The following is a 24,775-nucleotide window of genomic DNA, read 5'->3' on the forward strand; positions in this document are numbered from 1 at the left end:
ATTTGGCTCACGCAACACTACGCGTTCAAAAAAATGAATGTTATAAACACGCATATAGATGGGTAGAAAAATGGGTAATTTTCCGTACATCGCGCTTTGCTCATTATGGTGTGCATATGTTGAATATAAAAATGTTTTGGGCTTGTATAAAGGACCTGAAAGTTCGGCTTTCGCACAATTGTTGAGATCCTACTGAAAGCTACAACGTTCACTCTTTTCAACAATATGAGAGCTTTTTATCAAATTCTGATTGACCTCAAACTTCTCCTCTTTATTTTCATGTAAGTATGGCGACGCTTTAGCGCTTGAATGCTATAAATGCTTCTTTTCAATGCAAATAGATCTCAATCAGACGACGAAGATTATATCGAGTTGAGAAATAACTAGGGAATATAAGTGATCCAGTGATAGCGTTTATAGCTTGAGGCAAATGGACACTTAGTTCAAGGATTTCAGTTCAATTTTTTCAAAGCCATCCCGTAGACTTTCGTTGTTAGGCAAATTTGTGAAGCACATCCCAATAAAAACTATATTAAGTGCTTAAACTTAACTGAGACGCCATTACTGGAGTACGTGGATGTTATTTGAAACCGCACTCACAATTAGGCACAAATCGTACTGAAGGCGTCCAAAAGTAAAAGCTGCGGTTTATTTTCAACGTGTATGGAAGGCATATTTTCGTTATCAAATTAATTATGCGAGTGGACTTCCAGACGCTTCAATCTCACCGCAAGTCACGCTGCTTAAATATGTTGCATATCATGATACATAATCTGTCAAAATGAAATTTTCAAGATTACGTGCAATACAACAGATCACACCCTACATGCGAAAAACACGTGTGCGCCTAAGTGCAGAAAGGAATATTACCAATTTTCGTTCCTTCCTAAAAGGTTATCGGAATGGAACCGGCTTCCCTGTGACGTGGTATGCTTGTCAAATCAAGAGTCTTTCTTACCTGCTATCACGTCTTTTTTTCTGCCATGCAACTATGTTGCTTGTTGTGCGATCATATCTTCTCTTTGTCTTTTTACCTTTTTCATCAATTTAGCATTTACAATTTATACCCGCAACACCCCTGCCTTGGCCACAAAAAGGCGGCTGACCATTACTGAATAAAGAAAAAAATTAAAAATTAGCAGCTTTATTCTACTAAGTGCATTGTAGGTATATTTTTGTGAGCTTTTTGTTCAACCAAAAAAATCATTGATTAGCTATGCCCCAGGAGCTTATTTGAGCACGTTTTTACAGCTAACACTTCATGCATTTTCTACCGACATATCTGGCGCACTGATATCTATTTTCTGGCATATTAAGTGCTATAAATACTCTAGACGTGATTCTTCAAGATGTTATCCTCCAGGACGGCTTTCCATGATTCCATCTTATCATCTGGGGCCAAAGTTATTAGTATAAATTCGTACATAACATTCTTCATTTCTGTTCTACTAAACACGAACGCACAAAAGCAAGTCAGTCAATCCCACACTAATGTGCTTCCCGAACTCCTGAATGGAAAATATCTGCAGACCCAATACAAATGTACGTATCTACCGACGATCTGATTGGGACTATGTTTTGCCTTGAGTTTTGCTTTGCATTTGTTACCATGGTGAAGAATGCATGATGTTCATTTGACAAGAATATGCCCCTACGACCTAAAGCTAGTGAGCATTACTTTTAGTATATCAAACTTTTATAGCCTTCATTTTGCAAATGGGATTATTACTCTCACATGGCCTATGCATTTTCCATACCGAGTTCAGGATTTGTGAATTGTTGTTTATTTACTTATTGATACCTGGAATGCCCTATTTGGTGTATTACATGAGTAATCGGGCGTTACAGCAGTCGATGGTTTACTCAGTGAATGCCTTGAATTGATCTATAGATGTGTAGTGAATTGCATCGGCAGGCAGGCGAATCCATTCCTTGGAAGTTCAGTGAACAAAATTATGAGGCGCGGTAGGAGGTGCACATGGGAGGTAAACGTTTTTGCCATGCTTAATACGATCAGAAATACAGTGAGCAAGTGTGAAACCATAAGTTGCAAACGGTGTGTAATGAAATGTATTAAAGAGTCATAACCTGGCAATCGTACCACATAAGACGATTGAGGGATGATCGGATTCGGATTTCGATTTCTTGACGCGTGAATTAAAAATTACATTCGAGTGAACCTTTCCGTGGCATTTAACAGATTTAAGAGTGAGAGAGTGTTTTGGCTGGTAAGGGTTTCAAACAGTGTATGCGTATTTCAGTTTTGGAGAAAGGAGTGCAGAATAATTCTGCAATTTTATAAAAGGTTGGGTTAGTTGCAAGTTATGGCAGAGGAAGCCAAATATGCAGTAGGGTGTTGACCAGTTAAAACAACTAGGCTCTTCTGAGATGTGACTGAAGATATTTCGCGAGTGGATATAGTATATTGTCGCGCGGTAGGACTGCCGGCGGTGAAATATAATTAGAAGATTTTATTAATATTTACAAACATAAGCCGTTTGTTGCACCGTAATTAAAATAAAACTCAATCTAGGGTGTCACGCAATTACGCACTCAAAATGGTAATATTTAGATTTTAATCATTAATTCAAGTGTCTATCACCGCAGCTCTTTTGTTCGGCTGGGCGCTGTGGTATAGTTTGTTATTATACAAGAAATACTAAACGGCAGTTCTTAAAATAAGCCCGTATGCAGTAATTGCAGGCACTCCTTTTGGCATCTCAGTAGTTATGTATCGAAACTTGCCGAACCGAACGATGCGCCAGCGAACACGGCGACAGCGCCCTAATGTGTGGAATACAAATGCAATACACGCGTGTAATTGGATTTTTAGTGCCTGTTAAGGAACCACAGTTAGTCGAAATTACCAGAACCGTCCTCTAGGAGCTCCTCTAGCCTGCTTCTTACCGAAGAGTAAACCAAATTAATGTAAACGTTTAGCAACAAAAACAAATATTATCAACTGGACACCCTGACTCAAAAAACGGCAAAAAGGAGACTGCTGCGGAAAGATGCTCTACCGGTAATCTAAGTACTTTCATTTCTTTTCACAAAGTTCCTACCTAGGAGCGTTAATTCCGAGCTATAGTTGGCAGACTTTGTACAAGCCACCCATAAATAACAGCCGCTGTAGAAATTAACAACGCGAATCAGCATTGAGCTTTTCGCATCCACAACAAACAAGTCATCTTTAATCAAATATTTTCTTCGTTGAGCTGTAATAAGAAATTGGGCTCTTGAGTAGGACTGCTACACTACTAATTTAATTGAACTTCTAATCAACGCCACTACCTAGAGCAACTAATTGGTAGCACGACTGATCAAGCGCGCCAATTTTGTATGGGAGTTCTATTGCGACAATTGCTAACTGTGTATAGAAGCACTAATGTATAATATTCTTGCATGATATTGTTTGGGACTGAAGACATGGGCTAGCATTTGATACCATCATGAGCGCACTCTCGCGAAATTAATATGGTTAGTTTATTGCAAAAGACTTTAGGGAGCGCATAATTTCGGTACATTTGTGGCTGCATTCGTATACGCTACGTAGTTAACATCCTACAAAATTACCAGATTACTGCGATTTACTCAGCAGAGATAAATTTCTTATGCGGTTCCGGAGCTGTTTTTCCCTGTCAGATTTTAATAATTCCCTAAATTTTACTTCCTGTCTTTGTGGCTACTCTCTTTAGTATTTGTTACTTAGCCTAGGCAATTTGTTTTTATATTTTTTTTTAAATTGTAGTAAATTACTTTTTAGATCTTATATTCTCTAAATTACGTCTTGCTATATTCCACCCTTTAAAGGTTCTATTTATTGGCTTTTAAGAATTGTTGGACACATTCTTTACGTACCGCCTCCTGACAACCCCTAAGCATAGCTGTTGCTAATTATAGGCTTGATATAAAATTGAAATGACTACAGATTCGTCGCACACTTCTTCAATTAGTACCAAATATTTTCGGAAGGGCACTTGATAACAGTCGTTTCCCATAATGTGTCAAATATCAAGAATAATGAGCGGTTTTCTTTAAGCATGAGTCACTATCCACCATAATTTCGCCATAAGCCTATTCCTTCGTTAATTACGCAGAACGTTTTTTGTGTCGGTGACTTTTGACGCGTTGACTCATGCAGTCAAGGACTATTTCGAAGAACATAGGTGCTACGATTCCCATCGCTTACTGCTGACTTTCAAGTACATAGTCACTCGCGTGTTTCTCCACTGGATAAAAAGAATTGCCTATAAAAACAATTCTGTAAAAATTAGGCGGTGCTCAGTTTAGCTCTCATCGTTCAGGGCGTGCACAAACGTAATACTTGCGAGCGGGCTTGTTGGCTATACGACTCCGAAGACGTCTGGCGCTTCTGTATTTTTTCTTATAAATTTCTTTCCATTTTTTTCTGAATTTTTTGTTTGCTTCTTCCTCTTATTGTGACCCTACATTTTTTGTGATGCTTTTTTTTTTCGTATCACAATTAACAGCCAGTTCGTAGCGAGCGCATCATCGGTGTGAACGTCTTGATTTAATATCTTGTTGTGTGTTCTGTGTTTGTGTATAACCATGCATTGCCAGAGGTCTTCGGAGTGCACTAACGACCTGCTAGTAGCGCCCTTTCGGATGTAATGTGGTAGATAGTAAACCGCCTTGAACTGGAATAACCAGACTTGCGGACTTTAGGGTCAGAAGGGGAAGGCAAATCCGCAGCGATAAGGTGCCCTGCGGTTGCTGGTGCCGCTCCGTGCTAGCATTGCATTTTTCAATCATCGGGTTGGTTGTCCTAGGTCACCCCTTGTAGGCCGTAGAACTCAGAAGCGAAGGACAAGACAGCTGACGAGGATCTAGGCCAGAACAAAACAGCCAGCGATGGCTTCACGTGCAATCACCAACCGGCGTCTTTACGTTCTTCTTCCCGTGGCCTTGCGTTGGATGCGCTAATGGCGCAGCCATAAGGCCCCACAATATAACAACTCACTGGGCGAGACTCCTAGTAAGACAAGTTATGCCTCATCGGCTTTACCCGAATGTCAGCTTAGTCAAGACAGAACCAAGTTGTCTCCGGGTTTGCGCACGAAAGCACAGAGCTGCAGTTTTAGAAGCACTGTTGACACAGTTTGGCCTTGTTTTGCTTGCGAGAGCACTGAGAGATTACCAGAGTTCGAAAGTGTCAAACGCAGAGACAGGTGTAAAAGTTCATGGGTCAAATTCACCACTGCGAATATATAGTCACTTAATACCACTTCTTACACCTCCAGAAATTGGGACTTACGAGGCTGTGCTCTATAAGTTACGGAGCCACTAAGACTGCCTATATGCGGAAAAAACGAAAACCTGAATATTTTATGATGACTAATAAAATGTATGTCGGAGCTAGGCTTCCACTTGACTAGACCTTTCATGTTATGCGCAATAAGAAATACCTTCGACACCATACCACACACGGAAAGATGAACGGTTACGTCTCGAAACTCACAATCTTCCATTAGGCATACTTCATCAGCCAACGTTTAACACCATCGATTATTCGAAATTATTCTTCTGCACTACTTGTCAACACTTCACTGTCATCGCACCTTTTTATAACACTTCGCTCCCTTACCTCGTATCGGTTCAGTTGGCCATTGGCATTTCACATAAATGCAGGGTATAGCTTTTATTCAAAAGCAATTTTCGATTTTTATACAATTCTTAGGAAAAAGATGGAGGAAGGGATGCAAGTAACGACACATATGATGTCTACTAGAAATGCAATCTCAAGCTGAGCTAGCATCTAACACGGCTTGCATATGTATGCTCTTTGCAAAAAGAAATCGTTTGAGCAGACCCGAAAGATTTTACGTGGAAAGCTGCGACACAATCCTCAAAGGAAAGGCAGAAAAACTGGCCTTACATAAAGCCAGGCTAGTTATGACCAGGAGCAAATGCTGTTCTGTAGGCGGAAGAGGAAAACGTAGCTTCTCTGAGATTATCGGGGTTAAATTGGGAATGTAGAAAATGGCGCTCGCTTTGGAGGGAGGTGTTACCTCACTGTAATCTGTGGCGCGGGACGTCATTTTTTTCGCCAATGAAGCATAACTCGGTCTTAGGAACACGTGTCGCAGGCGGAAGTTTGTCGAACGAAGCTGTAACATCTTAAACATACAATTGTAATTCAGTACGTTACCCTCAACAAAATGCCATAGCTGACAGCTTTTTTTGTTGCAATACGTTTGTCTTCGAGTAGCTAGAAGCAGTTTTGTTCACATTATCAAGGCGTCTAGACCAGTACTTTTATCCACTGTGGACACACTATAGGTACCTTCAGCCTCAATGTTAAATCTTCGAATCCATCCACAGCAACAAAAACGTTGTATTGTGCAAGTTTTGTGGAGTAAAATTCAACTGGCGTGCCTTATAACATCCCTGTAATATCTCTCTCGGAACACCAATTTTACCACTCCATAACACCGACCGTCCTCTTTACTAACATGAAAAGCCTGCTCTGTGGTGACTTAGTTGAATAGGCGCTCACTTATAAGATAGAGCATGGACGATGTTCCGGCGCCTGAGCCTTATGATTATGACAAATGAACAAAAGGCTCCCTTACAGCCTGCATTGTCAAAGCAGGGAACCAGATGTCAGTTTGTGGGGTAAATGGCGCGCAGCCAATCCCAATCATAATTTTCGGGAATCCAGCGCAGCATCTTAGTTTTGCTGTATTTATCTTTACCTGTGTGCCACCCTATAAAATGCATACAGACAACGCTTTTTGCATCTTATGAATATACGCCCTTCCCAGCACATCAACTACAAATCTATGTGCACAGAGTATATTGAATTAGATTAAGGAAATCGGAATATTAGGCACAGTGTTAGCTACCCGCCTTTACTTTCATTCTTTACGCTTTAGCTTAAAAGCTGCTAAATGGGGAGGCACAGATAATATTTAGTGCAGCGTTAATACCAAAATCTGTTTTAATATCAAAAATTCTTCGTAATATAACGAGGGCAGCTTTTCCGGAAATCATTTGCAAAAGCCATGTGATCAGGCACTAAGCATTGACTACGTAATGAGGAGTCTAAGTTTGCCACAAAGCATAAAGAATCCACAAGACTTATTGAAGACACAGATTACCTCTGTGAATCTTCGCAAAAAAAAAACGAAATTTAAACGATCGCCGGGGAGCATAGGAAAAAATTCCAAGCGCTGTGGAATCTACACTGAAGAAAGACGAAAGCGAGAGCGCTGCTACCGCACACGTAACATCATGGTTCCTCTCATTATCATTATTAATAAATGCATAGTAATTATCGTTGCTACTGTATCATTGCCGTTATCATTATTTTCCGCGTCTCTGCCGTGGCATTATCATCCTCATGGCAGCCACAGCCAATTATGATGGCCGTTTCACGGTCCCTGGCTCTACACAGCAGGGTAATGAGTTCGGCATGTGATCAGCGAAATTGGGATTAGACTCCTGCTGAAGACAGAATTAATTTTTTTATGACTTCATCAAGATAATTGACAAGTGACACATCAGCGTACAAATCTGGTGCACAGATCATATGCACATATCCCATGCCCATCTCGCGCGCTACTCTCACGCACGGGATTTTGTTCCATGCTCATAAAAATGCTTTCAAATTAGAAAGCTCACAGCATAAAATCAAAAGACGTAACATATAGTTAAAGAGCAGGTACGGCTCTTCAGTTTTTGAGTGTCCGTATGGTCCATGTCGGTTCCATCTACTTTAAATGCCTCCTATATACTGCATTCCCTTCCCATAATGTCGCTTGTAAAATCTAAAAGCATATTTGATAAAATAATGAGGGCAGTGACCGCATCCTTAAAGTAGAGCACCGGGGCTACAGAGTACAAGGAATATAATTTCTGACAAGCATAGTAAGCTTTACTTGCTAAAATGGTACCTTGTAATGCGCATGGCGAATTGAAAAGGCCGGCTGTCATGACAAATTCTAAACACGTTTAGCCGCAGAGAAAGCTCCTAAGAGGGCATATTTCTCATTCGGGCTCATGTATGGCAGTGCGACCCAATTTTAAAATTTTTTCTGTCTATGTCGGCCACAGCCATGATTGTGTTGGAGTTAAAAATATCGATAGGGATTTATGAGGTTCCGGCCGCGGTTTTTGTTTCTAAAGTTTTGATCTCTAGTTATTTGGAGCGAACTTAGCATCATTAAAATAGCTATTCTAAAGAGATTATAAATAGAAATTTTAAATACCGACTGTGCATTAAAACCATAATCGCTCTGTTGAACTCCTCATTTCAAAGATGCCTCGATATTCCGAGGAATGGTGTTAGTAAACTTCCGAGAGAAGTGAGCCTTTGTATATTTTTTTATTCTTTCTCATGTTTTGTGGCTACTTCTCTGAACGCTCATTCATCTAGCCATCCTAGACGCAAATCGTTCCAGACAAGTTGAGATCCTCAGCACAAATTTTGTCGTTTAGTTAACACAGAACAAAATACTAGATTTATAATTGTCCCTGGAGCCACTGTAATGCTGAATAAATACAGATGAAACTAAACCCACGTCGTTAACAGAAGTACAAACTATTTTTGATATTTCGGAGAATCTCTGTATAGGCTAGTAGTTAATTTGTGTATTGGAAATGTGGGCTGAAAATCAGAAACTGCCATATTTTCTCTGCCTATGCAAAATGAAGGCTTTTATGGTAGCCAGTGGGGGAACGCCATGTCCTTGTCAGAACTCATATTGTTTCATTTTATATACCTGGCCTGATATAACTATTATTTGGTATGCCTCGACAATATCATGTGCACTCCTCTATTAAGTGTTTGTAAATGAGTACAATAAAACATGCACTATACACTGTATTGAAAATATAACATTCAGTAAATGTTTAAATTGAATGTAATGTAAACACCATTGCGAACACCTGTGGAATACCAATATAGAGAAAAGAATTGGAATGGCATTATTGCGCTAATAAGGCGGAGTTTACTTATGCATATGTTGCGAAGTGAAGACGGCATAACAGCAGAAAAGTAGGCCAAGACCACGCGGTTCAAGCGCAGGCTTGTCTTCTTTACAATGGCTCCCGACTCCAAACGGAGCCAACCCGGCGACATCAGGATGGAGAAGACCACGTGGTCAAAGTATGGCTTGAAGCTATGCACAATGAACTAGATTTCATGCAAAATGTCTTGGATGAGTACTTGAGCAGTACACGCAGCTGGCGGCTGTATGAGCTGCGCATTCGCAGTTCGTGACGACAGGTCAGAAAGAGGCGTCTTCATTTTCCACAAAGAGCGACTGAGCGCTGCATCCAAAACAGAGATCGCAGCACCGGGGTAGACAAGGCTAGCACATAAACACCCTCTACGAAACATTCAATTAAATAAGCAACAGAAAGATCCGATGCCTTTTAAAATTCAACGACAGCTCAGTACTCTCGTCAGGAACTGCGGCATCTAGCTTTCCTCTAGGGTTACCGAGGGACGATGTCGAATTGGAGAAATGGAACCCCGAAGCGGCGAAGGTGAAGGGCGATCAGAGGTGGTGTACTTAGGACACAGTTTGAGACCACTCAGACCACTCAGGCTTTGAGACCACTCAGCAGGAGGAGTGTACTGGCGCTGTGCCAGTAACCGGAAGTAGCTGGAGGCGGACGAGGGACGCTCATGGGTCAACGGCAGTTCCGCACCACATGAACTGGTAAGCAGCATAATGAGCACACGAGACGATTGTCAGTCGTGCGCCAGGAGTTTGCCAATTGAGCCGGCAGTCGAATAAACTATGCGGGCAGTCGAGCGCAACATGGAGACTGAATGTAGGTAGGGGGTAGAGATGGAGCATATGTAGTTGGTGGTGGGGCAGCAACGGTCGCATATGTCTATGGGACCGCGAGAGGCATGAGTTGATGGGCTGGGGAAAGAGCTTCGGCTCTGTCTTCATGAATAATCTGGCGCAGACTAGGAGCTTGGCATAATATATGGTCTTTATGACAAGAAATATGGAAGAGCTGTCGACCGAGTTCTTCCTGAATGAAGCTCTTGATCTGAGCCAGGAGCAAAAACTGTTCACCTGCTTCTATGCGGCCAGCAAGCAATTCAGTGTGCATGGTGTGCTCGTGAGTCAGGGCCCTGTGCTTCCGTAGTTGTGAGAATGTGCTTGATCTTGTCACCCTATGAAATCTGTGTTTTCACGCGCTTGCACAGGTCAACAACGTCCTCGATGAAACTGGTAAAATTATCGCGAACTGGCGAAAACCACGCACGCAAGCGCTCTTCAGCTCGGAGTTTCCTAACAGCCAGAGGGCCGAAAACAATGATGGAATGTCAGCTTCATTGTTCCGAAAGCATATTTCCTACACTGGTGAGAAAGGAAATCACGTTTCTAGGCTTGGTGTCCACTTCGAATTTGTTATGGGAGTTCAACCGCTGATAGGATGTGAAATAATCCTCAATGTCGTGGGCGTCACTGCCGCTGAAGATAGCGGGGCCTTGCATCTGGAGGGGGCCGGGGCAAATGACAGCCGAAACAACTTGTACGGCTTAGTGGCTGGCGCCTTCAGGCATCGTAGAGGGCGGTAACGTGTGATTGCGGAGTTCCAGGGCGAGAGGATGAATCGCAACCCGCACCTGTACCGGATGTAAGGCGCGGTTTATCGATCTGTACAAGGATTGTGAACTGAAAAAGGCGCAACAGTGGACACTGATCAGCGAGATCAGCCAGGCGCGCGAACTAGGCGAAGACCATGCGAGTCGAGCGCAAGCCCGTATTTCTTTTTACACACCATATCACCAACTCTCTGCCGAAGAGGAGCACATTTCTACATCAAACTATGCCCAAAATAATAACTATGTACTTTTGTGCCCCAAATAACTTGAATTTACGGCAAACGAATACCTTTGTTACTCTATACACTGCCATATTTAAGGAAAAGACGCTATGTGAGAGTTTATTTCGATAGCAAAAGGTGCGGATTTTTTATTGTCGATAACATACGAGAATGTACTCTGTAGTGATGAATGGTAATAAAATTATGTATGTATGTATGTATGTATGTATGTATGTATGTATGTATGTATGTATGTATGTATGTATGTATGTATGTATGTATGTATGTATGTATGTATGTATGTATGTATGTATGTATGTATGTATGTATGTATGTATGTATGTATGTATGTATGTATGTATGTATGTATGTATGTATGTATGTATGTATGTATGTATGTATGTATGTATGTATGTATGTATGTATGTATGTATGTATGTATGTATGTATGTATGTATGTATCATGATGTGCCCAATATTTTATTCTTAGTTCACAAGAACAAAATAATATTGCTCAGGCCGCATGATTTCATAGAATATAACGAAGAGCTGGAATTGTTTTCAACAATATCCTTACCAGTTTCCACAACATGCAGCACAAATTTTTCTAATAAAACTCTTACTATGTAATCCAATTTCATGCGACACGGGTCTAGTTATAATGTTCTCCCTTGAGTATGATGTGATATTTCAAGAACTTGCTTGTTTAGAATACCATCAAAGTACTCCGTTTTTCTTTTCAAGCTTGGCGTCCTCTGTTGAGGGGATTTCACTGATGCGTGCACTAACAAAGCACCTTAGAATTCGGTATTTATACGTATTACACGCTACAGTGCAACTTAGTGCAGTGCAGTGCAGTAATTGTTGTCAGGAGTTCACCTCTGCGTTTTTTGTTTTGGGTCAAACAAGGACAGTGACGGAAATCTGCGTTCAGTAAGACATTCGAGTGTCAAGCAACATGATATTGAAAGTTCACACATGTGGCATGTAACGCAATTTGCCCTTGATATTGACATTTGTGAAGCACTCGAAGCGGTGAATTTTTTAATCATTACGTCTTTTCTTTATTTGGGCTGAAAACATAAAAATTACAATTTATGCGCGGATAATGATCTGTAAGAGGCGCTACAACAGAATTTTGTATCTTTAACAAGCACTTTGCGTCAATGCATGCGTCATAGAGGAATGAAGTGAGGAACTTACAAAATGTCTTCGCTGATCACTGAGAAACGAGATGAGATATGCCGACAATACAGCACAATGTCACCTATGAAAGGTTTTTATTTTTTGGAATTAATATATGGGGGGTATTACTGGAGACACTTTTGCAGGAAGGCATTAAGAGCGGATTTAAAATTTTGGAAATAATTCTTGACTTCAGTAGCGCCTTTGATAGAACAATAAAGTGGGTTTTCCCTAATTCTGATCATTCCTTACCGCAATGATTATGTTAATGAAAACGGATCTGTAGACACTTTGTGCCGCTATTTCGGGGCAAGAACATGTAGAGTTTCCTTTCTTTTTTTGGCATTTCGCTAACTTGCTATAAGGCATGCATAGAAAGTGTATACAAATTGTTTCCTGCCAGAAAGTGGAGAAGGCTTTTGCTTTTAGTGTTGTCTAATAACAATTTGTGGAAATCTTCCTCCCCCGTCGCCGCATTCCATTAGACTTTTGGCACAATAAGGGAACAGTAGACTCACGAGTTTTTCTAAGGACGTGGCATGAGAAATCTGACGACCGATCATCAACCGCCACATATGCTGACAACATTGAGCGCGCACGTGACATAATTTGGTTTCAGCGACGAGTGAAGATAGATAAGCGGGGAAATGCATGGAAATTATTCAAAGTTCTGCTTACGAAATTTTTAACAACAGTCTTGGTTTTTATAGAGTCAGTCCAATGTGGTGCCAAAACAACTGATAAGTCGCCATGGATGCGTGTTTCGCTGCTCAGCCGAAACCCTTTTCTCGGGACATCAGGAAGGTTGAGCAAACATAAACCAATTACATTGAAAAACAGGCGGAATATGATGAAAAAATATGTCAAGATCATTTTCCCATATATATTTCACTAAGGGTTATATGAGACAGAACGGAACAAGCGCTATGGGGTGCTTCAGCTTGGAAGTCGAGGCAAGATTTTGAGAAGGGAAGTTGTATTCTTCGACCTATAATGAGACAAAAATGGCTACACAATATGAAAGAGCACTGAACAAAGGTTTAGTGGTAGCTTCTATCCGAAAAGCGAAGAAGCCGAAAGGTGACAGGTACAGTCGTGAGAAAAAGTGGTATATAACACTCATTCACTCATAGAGCTCGGAAAAACTGCATCAAAATGCCATCTAGCAACAGCCTAACGGACAGCGAGATCGGCACATGCGTGTGGATAAAATGGGGCACCGCCACTATTGTCTCAATTTTAGATAGCTGTTGCTAGGTAAATTTGAGATGCAGTTTTCTGGAGCTCCGCCACCGGCTAAGTGTTTTACACCACTTTTGCTCACCACGTATATTGCAGACAATTTTGACTTACCGTTCTATACATGAAGCAATCACACTTGCGTAACCAGTGCAAAAAGCAGGAGAATAAAACCGCTTTTCCTTTGTTAACTAAACCCGCTGGTGCAGTTCGCTGAGTTCCTTCTGGACTTCTTTGTTGCCATTTGCTTCATTATTTATTTAGTGTTTGCGAGAAACGGAATATTTATTTCTTTTAATTTTGCCTGTTTCTTGCTTTCTTTGTCTTTCAGAGTGATTTCGGCGCAGCGTGCTTGTGCAGCACAGCAAGCGTTTACCGAACCAAGTAAGTGCGCAAAATTTTGCCAGTTTTGTTGTTTACTGACTTGAATATGCATAACTCAAGTTTAGTCCCATTAGACAGTAAAATCATTGCATGAGACGTAATACAGCTGCTCGTTTAGGTTGATGAAAATGCAACTAAAATAATTTGCACATACAGTATGCAACACTACTCGACGAATACTACGGGGGCTGAGGATGAAACGCACACCGACGGCATTCTTATTCGTTGTTGTAGCCTTTATAGCCAAAGGGTTTCTTGCTGTAACAAAATGTGGCTTTACAACGATGCGCGTAAGCAAGTTAGCCGCATTTGTAACAAGTACAAATTTAGTCTGTGCGTGCTTTTGCGAGCAAGAATTCGATTTCAGACCTGGCACTTGCGTTTGTGCCGCCGGGGGCATTTGTGATTTAGTTCAAAATTATTGGTTAATTCCTGACCGCGGCAATGAATAAAAAATCAGTTTCATCATCTTCACCATCAGTCATCTGACTATACCCGCGGGAGAGTGAAGGCATCTCTTATATTCGTCCAAACAACAAGGTCCTGTACTACCTGAATGCACGTAGTTCATGCGACTTCTTATTCAGTTTAGCATTCAGCTATATTCCACTGATTCGAACGTGTCTTTTGGCGCGTTTACTAGTGCGAATTTAGTAACGTGATATGTACTGACAAACAAATGATGACAAACCGTTATATCGATGGCTTGTCATGTAAGTGATACGCACTCGCGGTGCCCATACAGAGGTGATATGCACTGAGATCCTCGCGCACGGGAACAGCCTCAACATGCATGCGGCGCCAGTTTAAAATATGTTTGTATGCTCGGGCTGTAGAGGTAAGCGAAAAGGTTCAAAGCAGTGAGCACACGAATGTAAGGTCTCGAATTATTATTCAGTTTAACAGGGAACAGAAGAGATTACTGAGGAAAATTTTATCAAAGAATGAACAGTAACGGGAAAAGTAGAACTCAGGCTCTCGCAGCAGAATAGATATTCAGTGCTAACCGAGGAAGCCTAACTTAGCCCTGAAGCCATCATCATCATCATCATCATTAGCCTGACTACACCCAATGCAGGGCGAAAGCCTCTCCCATATTTCTCCACTTAACCCGGTTCTGTGCTAGCTGCATCCAATTGACCCGCGCGAACTTCTTAACCTCATCCACCCACCTAACTTTCTGCCGCCCCCTGCTACGCTTTCCTTCCCTTGGAATCCAGTTTGTTACCCTAAGCGACAATCGGTTATCCTCTCTTCGCACTACATGTCCTGCCCATGCTCATTTCTTCTTCATAATTTCCAATAGAATGTCGGTAGCCCAGAAGTAAAGAACACTAATTTCAAAGATATTATTAGTGAGCTAGCGGTGAAATAGGCGGTAGCATTGTTAGAGATGATGCTGGTAAACTCTTTAAAGAAACGACAAGTATGATCGCCTCGACCAAATGGATCGTATAGGACTGGCAGAGATATCAAAGCTGATAAATAAGCACATGGTGGCCGGCAAAAGATCTTGACATTAGAGACCAGAACGAGAATGTATAAGGACGCGCGCCAACTTTCAACTCTATTTAGAGGCTGCCATAACGCCGCATTTATACAAAGCAACATGCTCCCTAAAAATGAAGAACACATTTCGACGCAGCACGTGTAGGCAGGCGTAATAAGTGACAACATCTCGCACATGAGCACTAGAGATGCTATCAAGCAAAGAACAAAGCACCGATCTCGGGAAACCTTTTAGTGTATGGGCAACGCCCGAAAGAAAATAAAACGCATGGACCACATCATGCAAGCCATCAAAGTGAGGAAGAGCGGTATTCAGTTTATCCTAGGGAAAAGTTAAGAGATAACCAAGACGCTCCTTTTAATTAAACTGTCTAACCATTATAAAGAATTATTTGTAACAAATATAACGAAATTCAACGATAGAAAACCTCGCCACGAAACTTATTGTTCACATGAGCAGGTAAGGCATGGAAATATTTTTAATTTTTAGCTCATCTCCTCTTCTTCCACATTTGAGTCCATAACCAATGGAGGTTTAACATGACTACAAAGACGGAACACTCACTAGATAAGTGTGTTCTGTTTCGGCCATTTGCGTCATACGAGGGAAGAAAGTACCGTGTTAGTTTTTTGTGGCCTGGCTGTGGATGCAAATGCCTACGAGCAGTGAAACGGCTTGTGTGTATAATTGCTGTTCCACAGAATTGACGAGCAAAGTGTTGAAAATGAAATATTTGGCATAATTATTAAACAAGAGACTATTGTGTGGTGGTGTCATTTCTCCTATTTTCTTAATACTCAATTTAGCCTGTTTCGCGCCATCTTGACTACATGTGCCACTTTGACGGTGCAAAGCATAGGTATCTTTGTGCACGCTCCTGGAGAGCGAAACTTGATATAATTTAAGAAACGTCTCCCGGCGCTTCCGCATTGCCTGATACTTGGAGCGGTTGACCTTGCTATGTCGAGCTGTGTTACTTTTAAATCAGGCATAGGAGTTACCTGCCTTTTCAAATGGGATAGATAAAATCAATAAAAATAACAGTGCATTCATTTCAACTATTGTCACGAAGAAGTATTTTGTAATAATTAACTAACAAGACGACACTTCACCCTTAAATCTTTTCGAAGCATTGCTTTAGAAGAGCTTTTTCGTATTTATTAGTGCCAAAAAGTGAGGAAGAACTTTTCTTTTGCAGAGTGTATTAAACATGGCAATAAAAATGATGCTATGAAGATGTTGCGCCATCAATATTATTTAATTTCGCTCCATGGAATGCGTTTGTTTCATTTCGTAGCCGGCAAAAATGAAATGTGTTCATTGCTAAGTTCTTCAATAGAGCATGTATGCAGATTGACAAGATTCATGAGAAAATTTGCGATGGGAACCTGGTTAAGAGACACAGATAGCGATGCTGGCGAAAATTTTGATCCAATTGATATAATTTTTATACGTAGTTAGCTGAACAATATGCCTACGTTGCAAAAAAAGAAAATAGTCCGAGGTTGTCCAGATCTTGCGGTAAATACACTGAAGTAAAATCCTTTATTTAGTTTATAAATTATTGCATGGTGGAGTGATATAAGTAATGAAAACGGTTAGATTCGAAGCGAATTGAAAAGTTACAGGAAGCTGCTTTCTGACATCTTTAGATTAGATTCTAGAGTTTTCACCCAGTCAAATTCGACGATTCATCTGCCCGGCATGCTTGAAGTTTTCACCCTGCTAGCTCAAATTTTCTTTTATATTTAACGGGCACCTATAGCGGTATATATAATGGTATCGTAATGCGAAAAGTTCATAGAGTTTCTTTGGTAACAACTGAGTCAAATTAAGGATCTTTACGTGGAGCCTTTAATATACTTGTTTTTAAGAAATGATTCTGGTAATGGCCTGCAAGTGATTATGGCTGCACTTCCCCGCGCGTAAGCCACTCAATGACGTCTTCGCACCGTGCTATCTCGCCCATGTTGGATGCTGCAAGTGATGCAAGCGATGTGAGGCGCTCTTGTGACATGGTCGCATATCCCAGATAGGCATGATAATTTCGAAACGAGATTGGGGTGCGTTGTTAGTATTAAATCCAATATGTTGGAGGTAGAGTCCGTTAGCCTAGTAGGCTGCTAGAGTAACTGAGTAAAAAAGAAAACTGAACATAAGTTCAAAACAGTATGACTTAAAGAGCTAAATTGAGTAAGAATAGTTCGATTAGAAGACCAGCAAATATTTGGAACGTTAAAGTCACCAATTATCCAAATTGCAGCAGTAGGATGCCGCAAGTAGGCACTAATAATGACAGCGTGTAACACGTGAGGTGTGCGCGTGCATCACGTGTGGCGCACTCTCGATATCGGGAACAATCGGGAACTTAAAGAGCTAAATTGAGTAAGAATAGTTCGATTAGAAGACCAGTAAATATTTGGAACGTTAAAGTCACCGATTATCACAATTACAGCAGTAGGATGCCGCAAGTAGGCACTAATAATGACAGCGTGTAACTGTTCACAGAAATTAGAAGTTGAATTTGAGGGACGATAGCAGAGAGCAAGAGTAATTTGTGGTGTTCGATTTAAACGCAAGCCCAGATAGTTTCGGGTGTGCAATTCGGGATGGGACAGCATGAAGCCATCATCTGATTTCTCAGGAAAGCATGCGCTGTCGGGCAGGAGATCCGTTGAGAAGTAACCAGGAAACAATGATCCGGGGAAGTGCGCAGGTGACAGGAGAAAGCAAGCCACGAAGATGAAGCATGCCTGTAGTGAAAACAGAAGAAATGAGTTGGCCATGTCGCCGCTGAGGTGGCTCTCATGCTCACCCTAATATATACCACAAAATAATGTTCCGGTAGCGCAGCAGGAACCAAAGAAATCTACTAAACTTATTAGGGTAGATCTTCGCCATCCCAGTTCCTATCAGGACTATTATCTCGCACTTTTACTAAGCTATAGATTTATCACAGTAACAGGACACCAATGGGATCAAATGACTAAAAAAGGAACATTAGAGCCTGATTAGTTTAGTTCGGTTCTGTTTATAGGGTTCAATGTCCTAAAGCGACTCAGGCTATTAGAGTGGATGGCTCCAGAAATTCTGGACACCTGAAATTCTTTAATGTCTATTTAATGTACACAACACATGTGCATTTTCCTTTCGCTTCCATTGAAAAGCAACGCGAAAACTTGATTATCCTAGAGTATTCCGGCGCACTAACCACTACGCCACAGCTGCGGGGATCTAGTTCAAAGTGGCAAATATGTCGTTGGCGATTATTTCGTTTATTCTAGTTGTTTACAAATTTCACTAATTACATTTAAACTTACATCCATCCGGCTTGTAAACAACTCTCCTTGTAGCGCCATCTTTAGCCCATGTTTTTGCCATGCATGATTTCTCACCATAGGTGCTCAAGGGGCGTCAGTGGAGGCCTTTGAATGATTTAAGGAATCTTTCCAGGGGCGCACGCTTTCTTTTATGCCGATGTATAGCTATATTATTCAGGCTGCTTCGCGACTGGTCTGCATTATCATTCTCTCAAAGGGAATATTACATAGCCGCTTTTCGAATAAAGAAAAAATTGAAGTTTCTGCTATCACAGAACACGGATGTTGGGATGAAGCAGTGTAGTAGCATTAGTAATGTTGGCGAGCATCAACCGCAGCAAATAATGGTGAGCATGAATTTACCCCTGAACTGAGCTTTTATTTAACTTATATAACAATCTTTTTGACTGCACACAACTAGGGAGTCCAGGAAGCAAGTCTGCATGTTGATAAAAGGCAGCGCACCACCGCGCGTGTATCACGTGTGGCGCACCCTCGATATCGGGAACAATAGCAGGAATTCGAGTATTATTCGCTCGCAAAAACGTTTTGTTTTTTGGGGCATCAAAAAGCGGCGCTGAGTTAGGCTCTGGGTGAAACGGATTTATATTTCGCATGCAGGACTAGCGACGCTGAATTCGACTATGGGTGAAATGGAATTCTTTACAGCAAGCGTAGGACAAAACCATTTGGTCAAAATAATGAAAGGCAAAACCATTTTTTTTTTCATTTTTACACTGCTTCCTTACTGTGAACACTTGTTTTGCAGACAGGTGTGAGATAGCAGTATTTTGCTTCATGCATTAAGAACACGTCTACATGTTCAGCTGCACGATTAGCATCAATTATGCGCTTTGTAGGTGAAAGCCTTTGTGGGCTCATGCGCATCATGCACTTAAAGTGTGATCAGAAAACGTCCTTCGTGCTGGCAATAAAATTATCCGTTGTCTCCACCGGTATTCGAATTACTACCTTTCCGATCATGAGCCGAGTGTAGTAACCACTACTCCATACAAGGCTCGTAAGAAGCAGATCGTAATTCTCCTAGTGTAGTGTAAGAGGCTATAAGTGAGGACAATGGCGCAGCACTTAGTGTTAATAAAAGCAATGACAGCGGCCATGACAGGGACGTTAGATTTAGTGATTATGCAATTGTAGAACATAGCAATGACAAATATGTCGTGCTTAGATGATACTGATAATGATAGTACACATGATAGTACCGATTACAATGACGACGCACTTTATGTAAGTAATCCTGTAAAGTGGATTCATCCATTTCATCTCTTAAGCAGGCTTAGGCGCATTCTGCAAAAACTTAAGCTTAGTGGAAGAAGGTGATGCAAATATTATGAAAGCTTTCGTCACTGTACCCTTCCAGAAAACCTGTATTATTTTGGCGAGCCTGTTGTGCTGACGTAGAGTGAACGCAAAAGCATGGCGCAGAGAGGCATACCTTCGCAGATGTGGTATATAATATATGCGTCTAAATAGAAATACATTTCCTTTAAGATTCTCGAAAATTTTTAAATAAACTTATTTTCATTGCAATGTTATCAGTTGAGTTAAGGAAAATTGCCTTTCCGCATTTTATACCCACTGAGCTATGAGATCTGCTTTTCTATAATTAAGTTCATAAATACCAGTGCAATGAGCAATAAATATTTAATGCGTAGTTTCGGAACCATAAATAAACGAAGCAGCGGAAAACGGCGCGGTCAAAAATGACAAACTTAGCCTCAAGGGTTGATATTTTAGGGCGGAGGTGTGCCTCTACTGCAGCGTACATAGTCACATAGAAAACGGTATTACTACAAAAGAATCTGTGCAACTTCCTCGTTCCAACCTGTAGCCCGTAACAATCAGATAAGGAGAAGATCGCTTCGCTTCGTTTTTTTTTTATGAGAATATTCATCACATGAAATGCTTCGTTAAACAGTTGTCCTGGAACCCTTCCGAGTCTATGAAATTCCTTCTACATGATTTCCCAGATAACCTGATTCTTTGAAAGAGGCGCCGCTAATGATTGAGGCTATCATAAACCTCGCAGGTAAAGATGTCACGTTGAATACGCACTGTTTTTATGTTATGTCATGGGATTTGGGTTATGTTTATGTTGTTATGTTATGCCATGGGTGTTGTCATTGAGGGAAGGCTATTATAGCGCTCCTAACGTTAAGTCAAGAAAAAATAGCCGGACTCATGACCAAGAAGACAAAACCACAAGCTGAACTGGTATCGATTGTATTGCGTATCAGGGATCACGGCGACTAAGCTGTGCTTATTTCTGAATTGCTCGTTCAAATGTGGTTGATCTTCACAGCGTTGCTGCTATAAACACCGGCTGCGTCAGGGGGGGAAGTGGCGCCGTGCTACTAATCATTATTTCCCAACGCTGCAGCCTAGCATTCGCAACCTTTTCAAATCCGTCGTGAAACTGTTCTGCAAATCCGGAGCGCACTTTACTCGGCAAAAGGGTGTGAACTACGCGTAGTCTGGAGCGTAAAAAGTTACTGGTCCTATGTCTCGCAAATAATCAAGCGTGACAATCCCTGGCTGTGCACTGATGTCAAGCATAGTTGCCTAATGAATACATGCTAGCGTGTGCTCATGATGCAAGCTATTCTCTCTGCTATCCGCAGGTTCACCGCCAGTAATATCGGCTCGTATGAACACACCACCTCCTGGACGCCGGGATGACTATGGGTTGAAGAAGCGCCCCCGAAGGACTTTGACGGCTCAGGAACACCCACCTTCAGGAGCTCTGCCCGGTCCTTCATTGCCACGTCGGTCTCCACGTGAAACTTTTCCCCGTCCGGTCTCCTCCAATGATAATTTACCCCCAAAATATCATCCGTCTCAGCATCGTAAAAAAAAAGTCCGTGGGCCGCATCTCACTTGGCCACGACATTCCGAGCCTCGTCTTCAATCTCCGCGGCTTTCTTTGCCTGATATACAAAGAGGTCCTTCAGTTCACTTACCAACATCTCCGCGCAGGAGGAAGTCCCACGTGACTTCCTCCTCAACCTCGTCGTCTTCAAGCACGTCGGGTAGTTACACACTTTCGTCGAATCCTGCATCGCCTGCTCGGACGCCGTCGGTTTCTCCATCGAGAACGCCTCCTGAGAATCAATCAGCCCTTTCCCAATTTTCGGGCTCACCAGGTTTAGAACAGCAGCCACGGCCCCCATCGCAGCCACATATCGACCCGAAAGACATTAGGCCACCGTACCAATACAGACCAATGAGATAAATTTGCATTCCGCCACTTATTGATTAGAAATTCAATTTTCCTGGTACTAGTAATTCACAAATCGAATCTTCAAACCATTCCTACTTCTCCGAATATTTAAATTGCATGTCTTAGGCGCTTTATTAAATACGGCCAGCCACTTAGCTTCTGCGAGAACGATAAGCAGCCCTCAAACGCAGCCGTGTTTTATGTCAACTCACAGTTTAGCACTAACACCTTTCCAAATAGGCAATTCTCACTATTGTTTTAAAAGTCATTCCACAATGGCGCTGTTTTCGTTGAAATATAAGAGGCTAGCATTTGGGGGAAAATTTGCTTGCAACTTCAAACAAAATTCGTTCCTTCATTGGAAGAAGCAGACGCTCTACTGCACTTGTGGTATGACGAGATCGATACCAGAAAGTGGTAATTTTAATCACACGCTGCATAAAGCGCACCACTAAGAAACGTTCCAGCAGTTAGTACAAAATATGAGGTAATAATATTATTATACATAAATTCTCCCTTTAAAACGTTGAACCTTCAGCTGCAGAAAATCATAACATTTGTCTCTGAAACGAAGTCGGTAGCTGCTGCAGCCTTCCTGTGCGAAACTACTTCGCAGGCAAGTATATAATGCTCACTGTCTGAAAGTCGCAGTAGGCACCTTACATGAAACTAATTGAATGGCAACAATTCGACAGCATGCCCAGAAAACAGGTGGTGCATACGCCATAAAATAAATATTAAATTTAACCAGGTTAAATTGTGTGTGGCTTTATTTACTCTAGATTGCAAATAGAAATCAAAGCTGCAAATCTATACCTCATTTTTCTTCAGGAGATTAATGCGGAAATGAAGCAACGCTAGGGAATTCAAGATATCACGATAAGCAATCGCAGTGTAAGATGGTTTTCAAACAGCTCTATCCCTGTACTTCGAATTACGTTCCTCATGTTACGCGTGTTAATAATCCGCCGCTGCAAACCAGAGGAGCTCCGGTGACGAATTTCAAATTTGCGCTGCACCAAAGATGATAGCTGCAAATGAAAATATTGGCGCTTTTAATGGAAAAATTGCTACCACCATTCCCTTCTACTTCAGAGAGTAAAGGATTCAAACAGAAAAGAGCCTGTATACTGTCCCTCGTCATCATGCGTGTTAGGGGTGCATATCTGGCATACAAATGAATATGTACGTAATGCAGATTACGAGAAAATGTGCCACTGAATTCTCGGTATTACGTTGTGAGCTGGTTCAGGAGCGGATGATTTACGAAGAACAGAACATACAACATCTGCCCATGTGCATTACTTGCCTATAAGGTAAAGTGAAAACCATCTGTGTGAGAGTTGTGTTAATCATGCACTTATACAGAAGCGATTCCAGGGAAGCCAGCTCCAAGGAATCTCTGAGGCTGAATAAAGGCTTTGATTTTGATAATATTAGGTTACACACACACGCAAGCCTGTCGCTCACAGAACACCACCCTGTAACGTACACATCTCTACATATTTGTCATCCACAGGTATTCCCTTCTCTGAACCACAGAGATTATTATCACGATAGGAGGCTAAGGCGAATATGAAACATTATGAGGGGTCCTTCGGTCGTGCAAAACCGTGACTGATATTGGGTGAAGCTCCTCTAATACAGCAGCAGTAGTCTCAAACAGGAACATGCTCCTGCCTTTGCACGAGGTTGTAATCAATGAACCTTCTGCTTCAAACCTCATATTGAAGAGTTCATGGTAACTAACATGTCCGTGTTGAGGCGCTGTTATCATAAGATAACAGCATGTCAAATCAGCATGTCATAACAGCATGTCAAATCATATCAGCCTGCATACCAGATCACTTAGAACAATTTCTTCAGTAGTCAGATATTCTTCGGAAATGCGTCTATGTCGCTTTATTCTCTTTTTTAACAGTATTTAGAGGTATGTGATTGTAAAACAAAAACTATAGCTCCAGTTTTCTTTCGTGTTTGGATCCTTGAAGCACTTGAAACTTCGAATGCCCAACCTTCTAGAAAACCGATCACCGCGACATGATCTCGTCTGATGTCGGAGATTCTGTCTGTATATGAACACCGGTTCATTCCGGATGAAGAAAATGTCTCTTTCCAATACACCACATTGAACGCCGCAGTCAAGCAAAGCATGCGGCCTAGACGCGCCAAAGAGAAATACTACGATTATAACAGAATGGGGTCGCGGGTTCAAAGCATCAAAACTAAACATACTGTGGCGGTAAAAGGTGATGCTAAACAGGAAAAGGTCTATGTGCGGTACAACAGGCAACGTTTCATGTGTGGTAGCAACTGCCGGAAACTGTCAACTAAATCTCTGGAGGAACTGCTTCACTCTTCAGCCTGGTACGGTTTGGCCTCAAAGTCTGAGTACATTAGGACTGGTGCTGCCGCAAGCAGTCAGCGCAAGCGAACACCAGCAAAGCACGCACCAGAATCATTCGCGCGCTTGTATTTTGTTGCCCTTATTAAGGCTCATTGCCATGTCGAGCACATGTCAAGGGGTGGAGCAGACTTTGCACAGGACCAGACATTTATAACAAAAACGTGTTCAGTAGTTTAAGTTGTAGCCTGCTTTACCCCTATAAATTAGTACCTTTATCGGTTATACTAATAGCCCCTTGTTGTGCCCGTTTTATCTCATAAAGTAAAATTGTGATTAGGAAGTCTAGAAAGTCGCAATGAAATGTTAGAAACTCGAGCGCAATGTGCCCATAAAGGCAAAAACGAGTTATTTTTTCATTCACTATAATGAGTGCCGAGACATTAAAAAAAAATTAAGTTCAATAATGAAGCAAAACTGTTGCCACCTATCCATCTTTTTTTGTGTTTTTTTTTTTCATTATTTACTTATTTGAGTATAATAATGTTTTATTCGCTTACCTATTATCCTTCCATTACACGAGGGTTAGACAGAAATGATCTCCGGAAGAGTTTCTAAATGACCTTCAAACATCCGTTAGGCAGCAGACTAAACACGCGTTATACTGCCTCATCTAGCACCTAGCGCACTAAGAGCACATGTGTGAATGTGCTTTCATCGTGAAATCATTGTCGCTA

General features: G+C 41.5%; 1 protein-coding gene across 3 annotated transcripts; it reads left to right on the forward strand.

Moving 5' to 3' along the window:
- Window positions 1–188: 188 nt before the first annotated feature.
- On the forward strand, window positions 189–23,593 carry LOC146181163 (uncharacterized). 3 transcript variants are annotated; one of them, XM_084576279.1, is made up of 3 exons: window positions 189–281; window positions 13,571–13,623; window positions 21,096–23,591. In XM_084576279.1, exons 1-3 carry the CDS (start codon window positions 226–228, stop codon window positions 21,704–21,706), a joined length of 720 nt encoding a protein of 239 aa, XP_084432405.1. In that variant the 5' UTR covers window positions 189–225; the 3' UTR covers window positions 21,707–23,591. The 3 variants fall into 3 exon arrangements, 2 of the variants coding, with proteins under 2 accessions (XP_084432405.1, XP_084432404.1); XM_084576278.1 differs by lacking the exon at window positions 189–281 and adding an exon at window positions 9,015–9,130 and having other exon boundaries at window positions 21,096–23,593; XR_014700171.1 differs by lacking the exon at window positions 189–281 and adding an exon at window positions 9,587–9,689 and having other exon boundaries at window positions 21,096–23,593.
- Window positions 23,594–24,775: the final 1,182 nt, after the last annotated feature.

The sequence above is a fragment of the Amblyomma maculatum genome, chromosome 8 (assembly GCF_055883805.1).
Source record: "Amblyomma maculatum isolate TAMU_Amacu chromosome 8, ASM5588380v1, whole genome shotgun sequence".
NCBI lineage: Eukaryota > Metazoa > Arthropoda > Arachnida > Ixodida > Ixodidae > Amblyomma > Amblyomma maculatum.

What these genes read in the sequence shown, in the direction of transcription:
- LOC146181163 (XM_084576278.1), top strand. Translation starts at nt 9,066, where the DNA reads ATGGCTCCCGACTCCAAACGGAGCCAACCCGGCGACATCAGGATGGAG. An exon ending in GAGAAGACCACGTGGTCAAA is followed by an intron (nt 9,131 to 13,570) that starts GTATGGCTTGAA and finishes TTTGTCTTTCAG; the next exon opens with AGTGATTTCGGCGCAGCGTG. An exon ending in GCAAGCGTTTACCGAACCAA is followed by an intron (nt 13,624 to 21,095) that starts GTAAGTGCGCAA and finishes TGCTATCCGCAG; the next exon opens with GTTCACCGCCAGTAATATCG.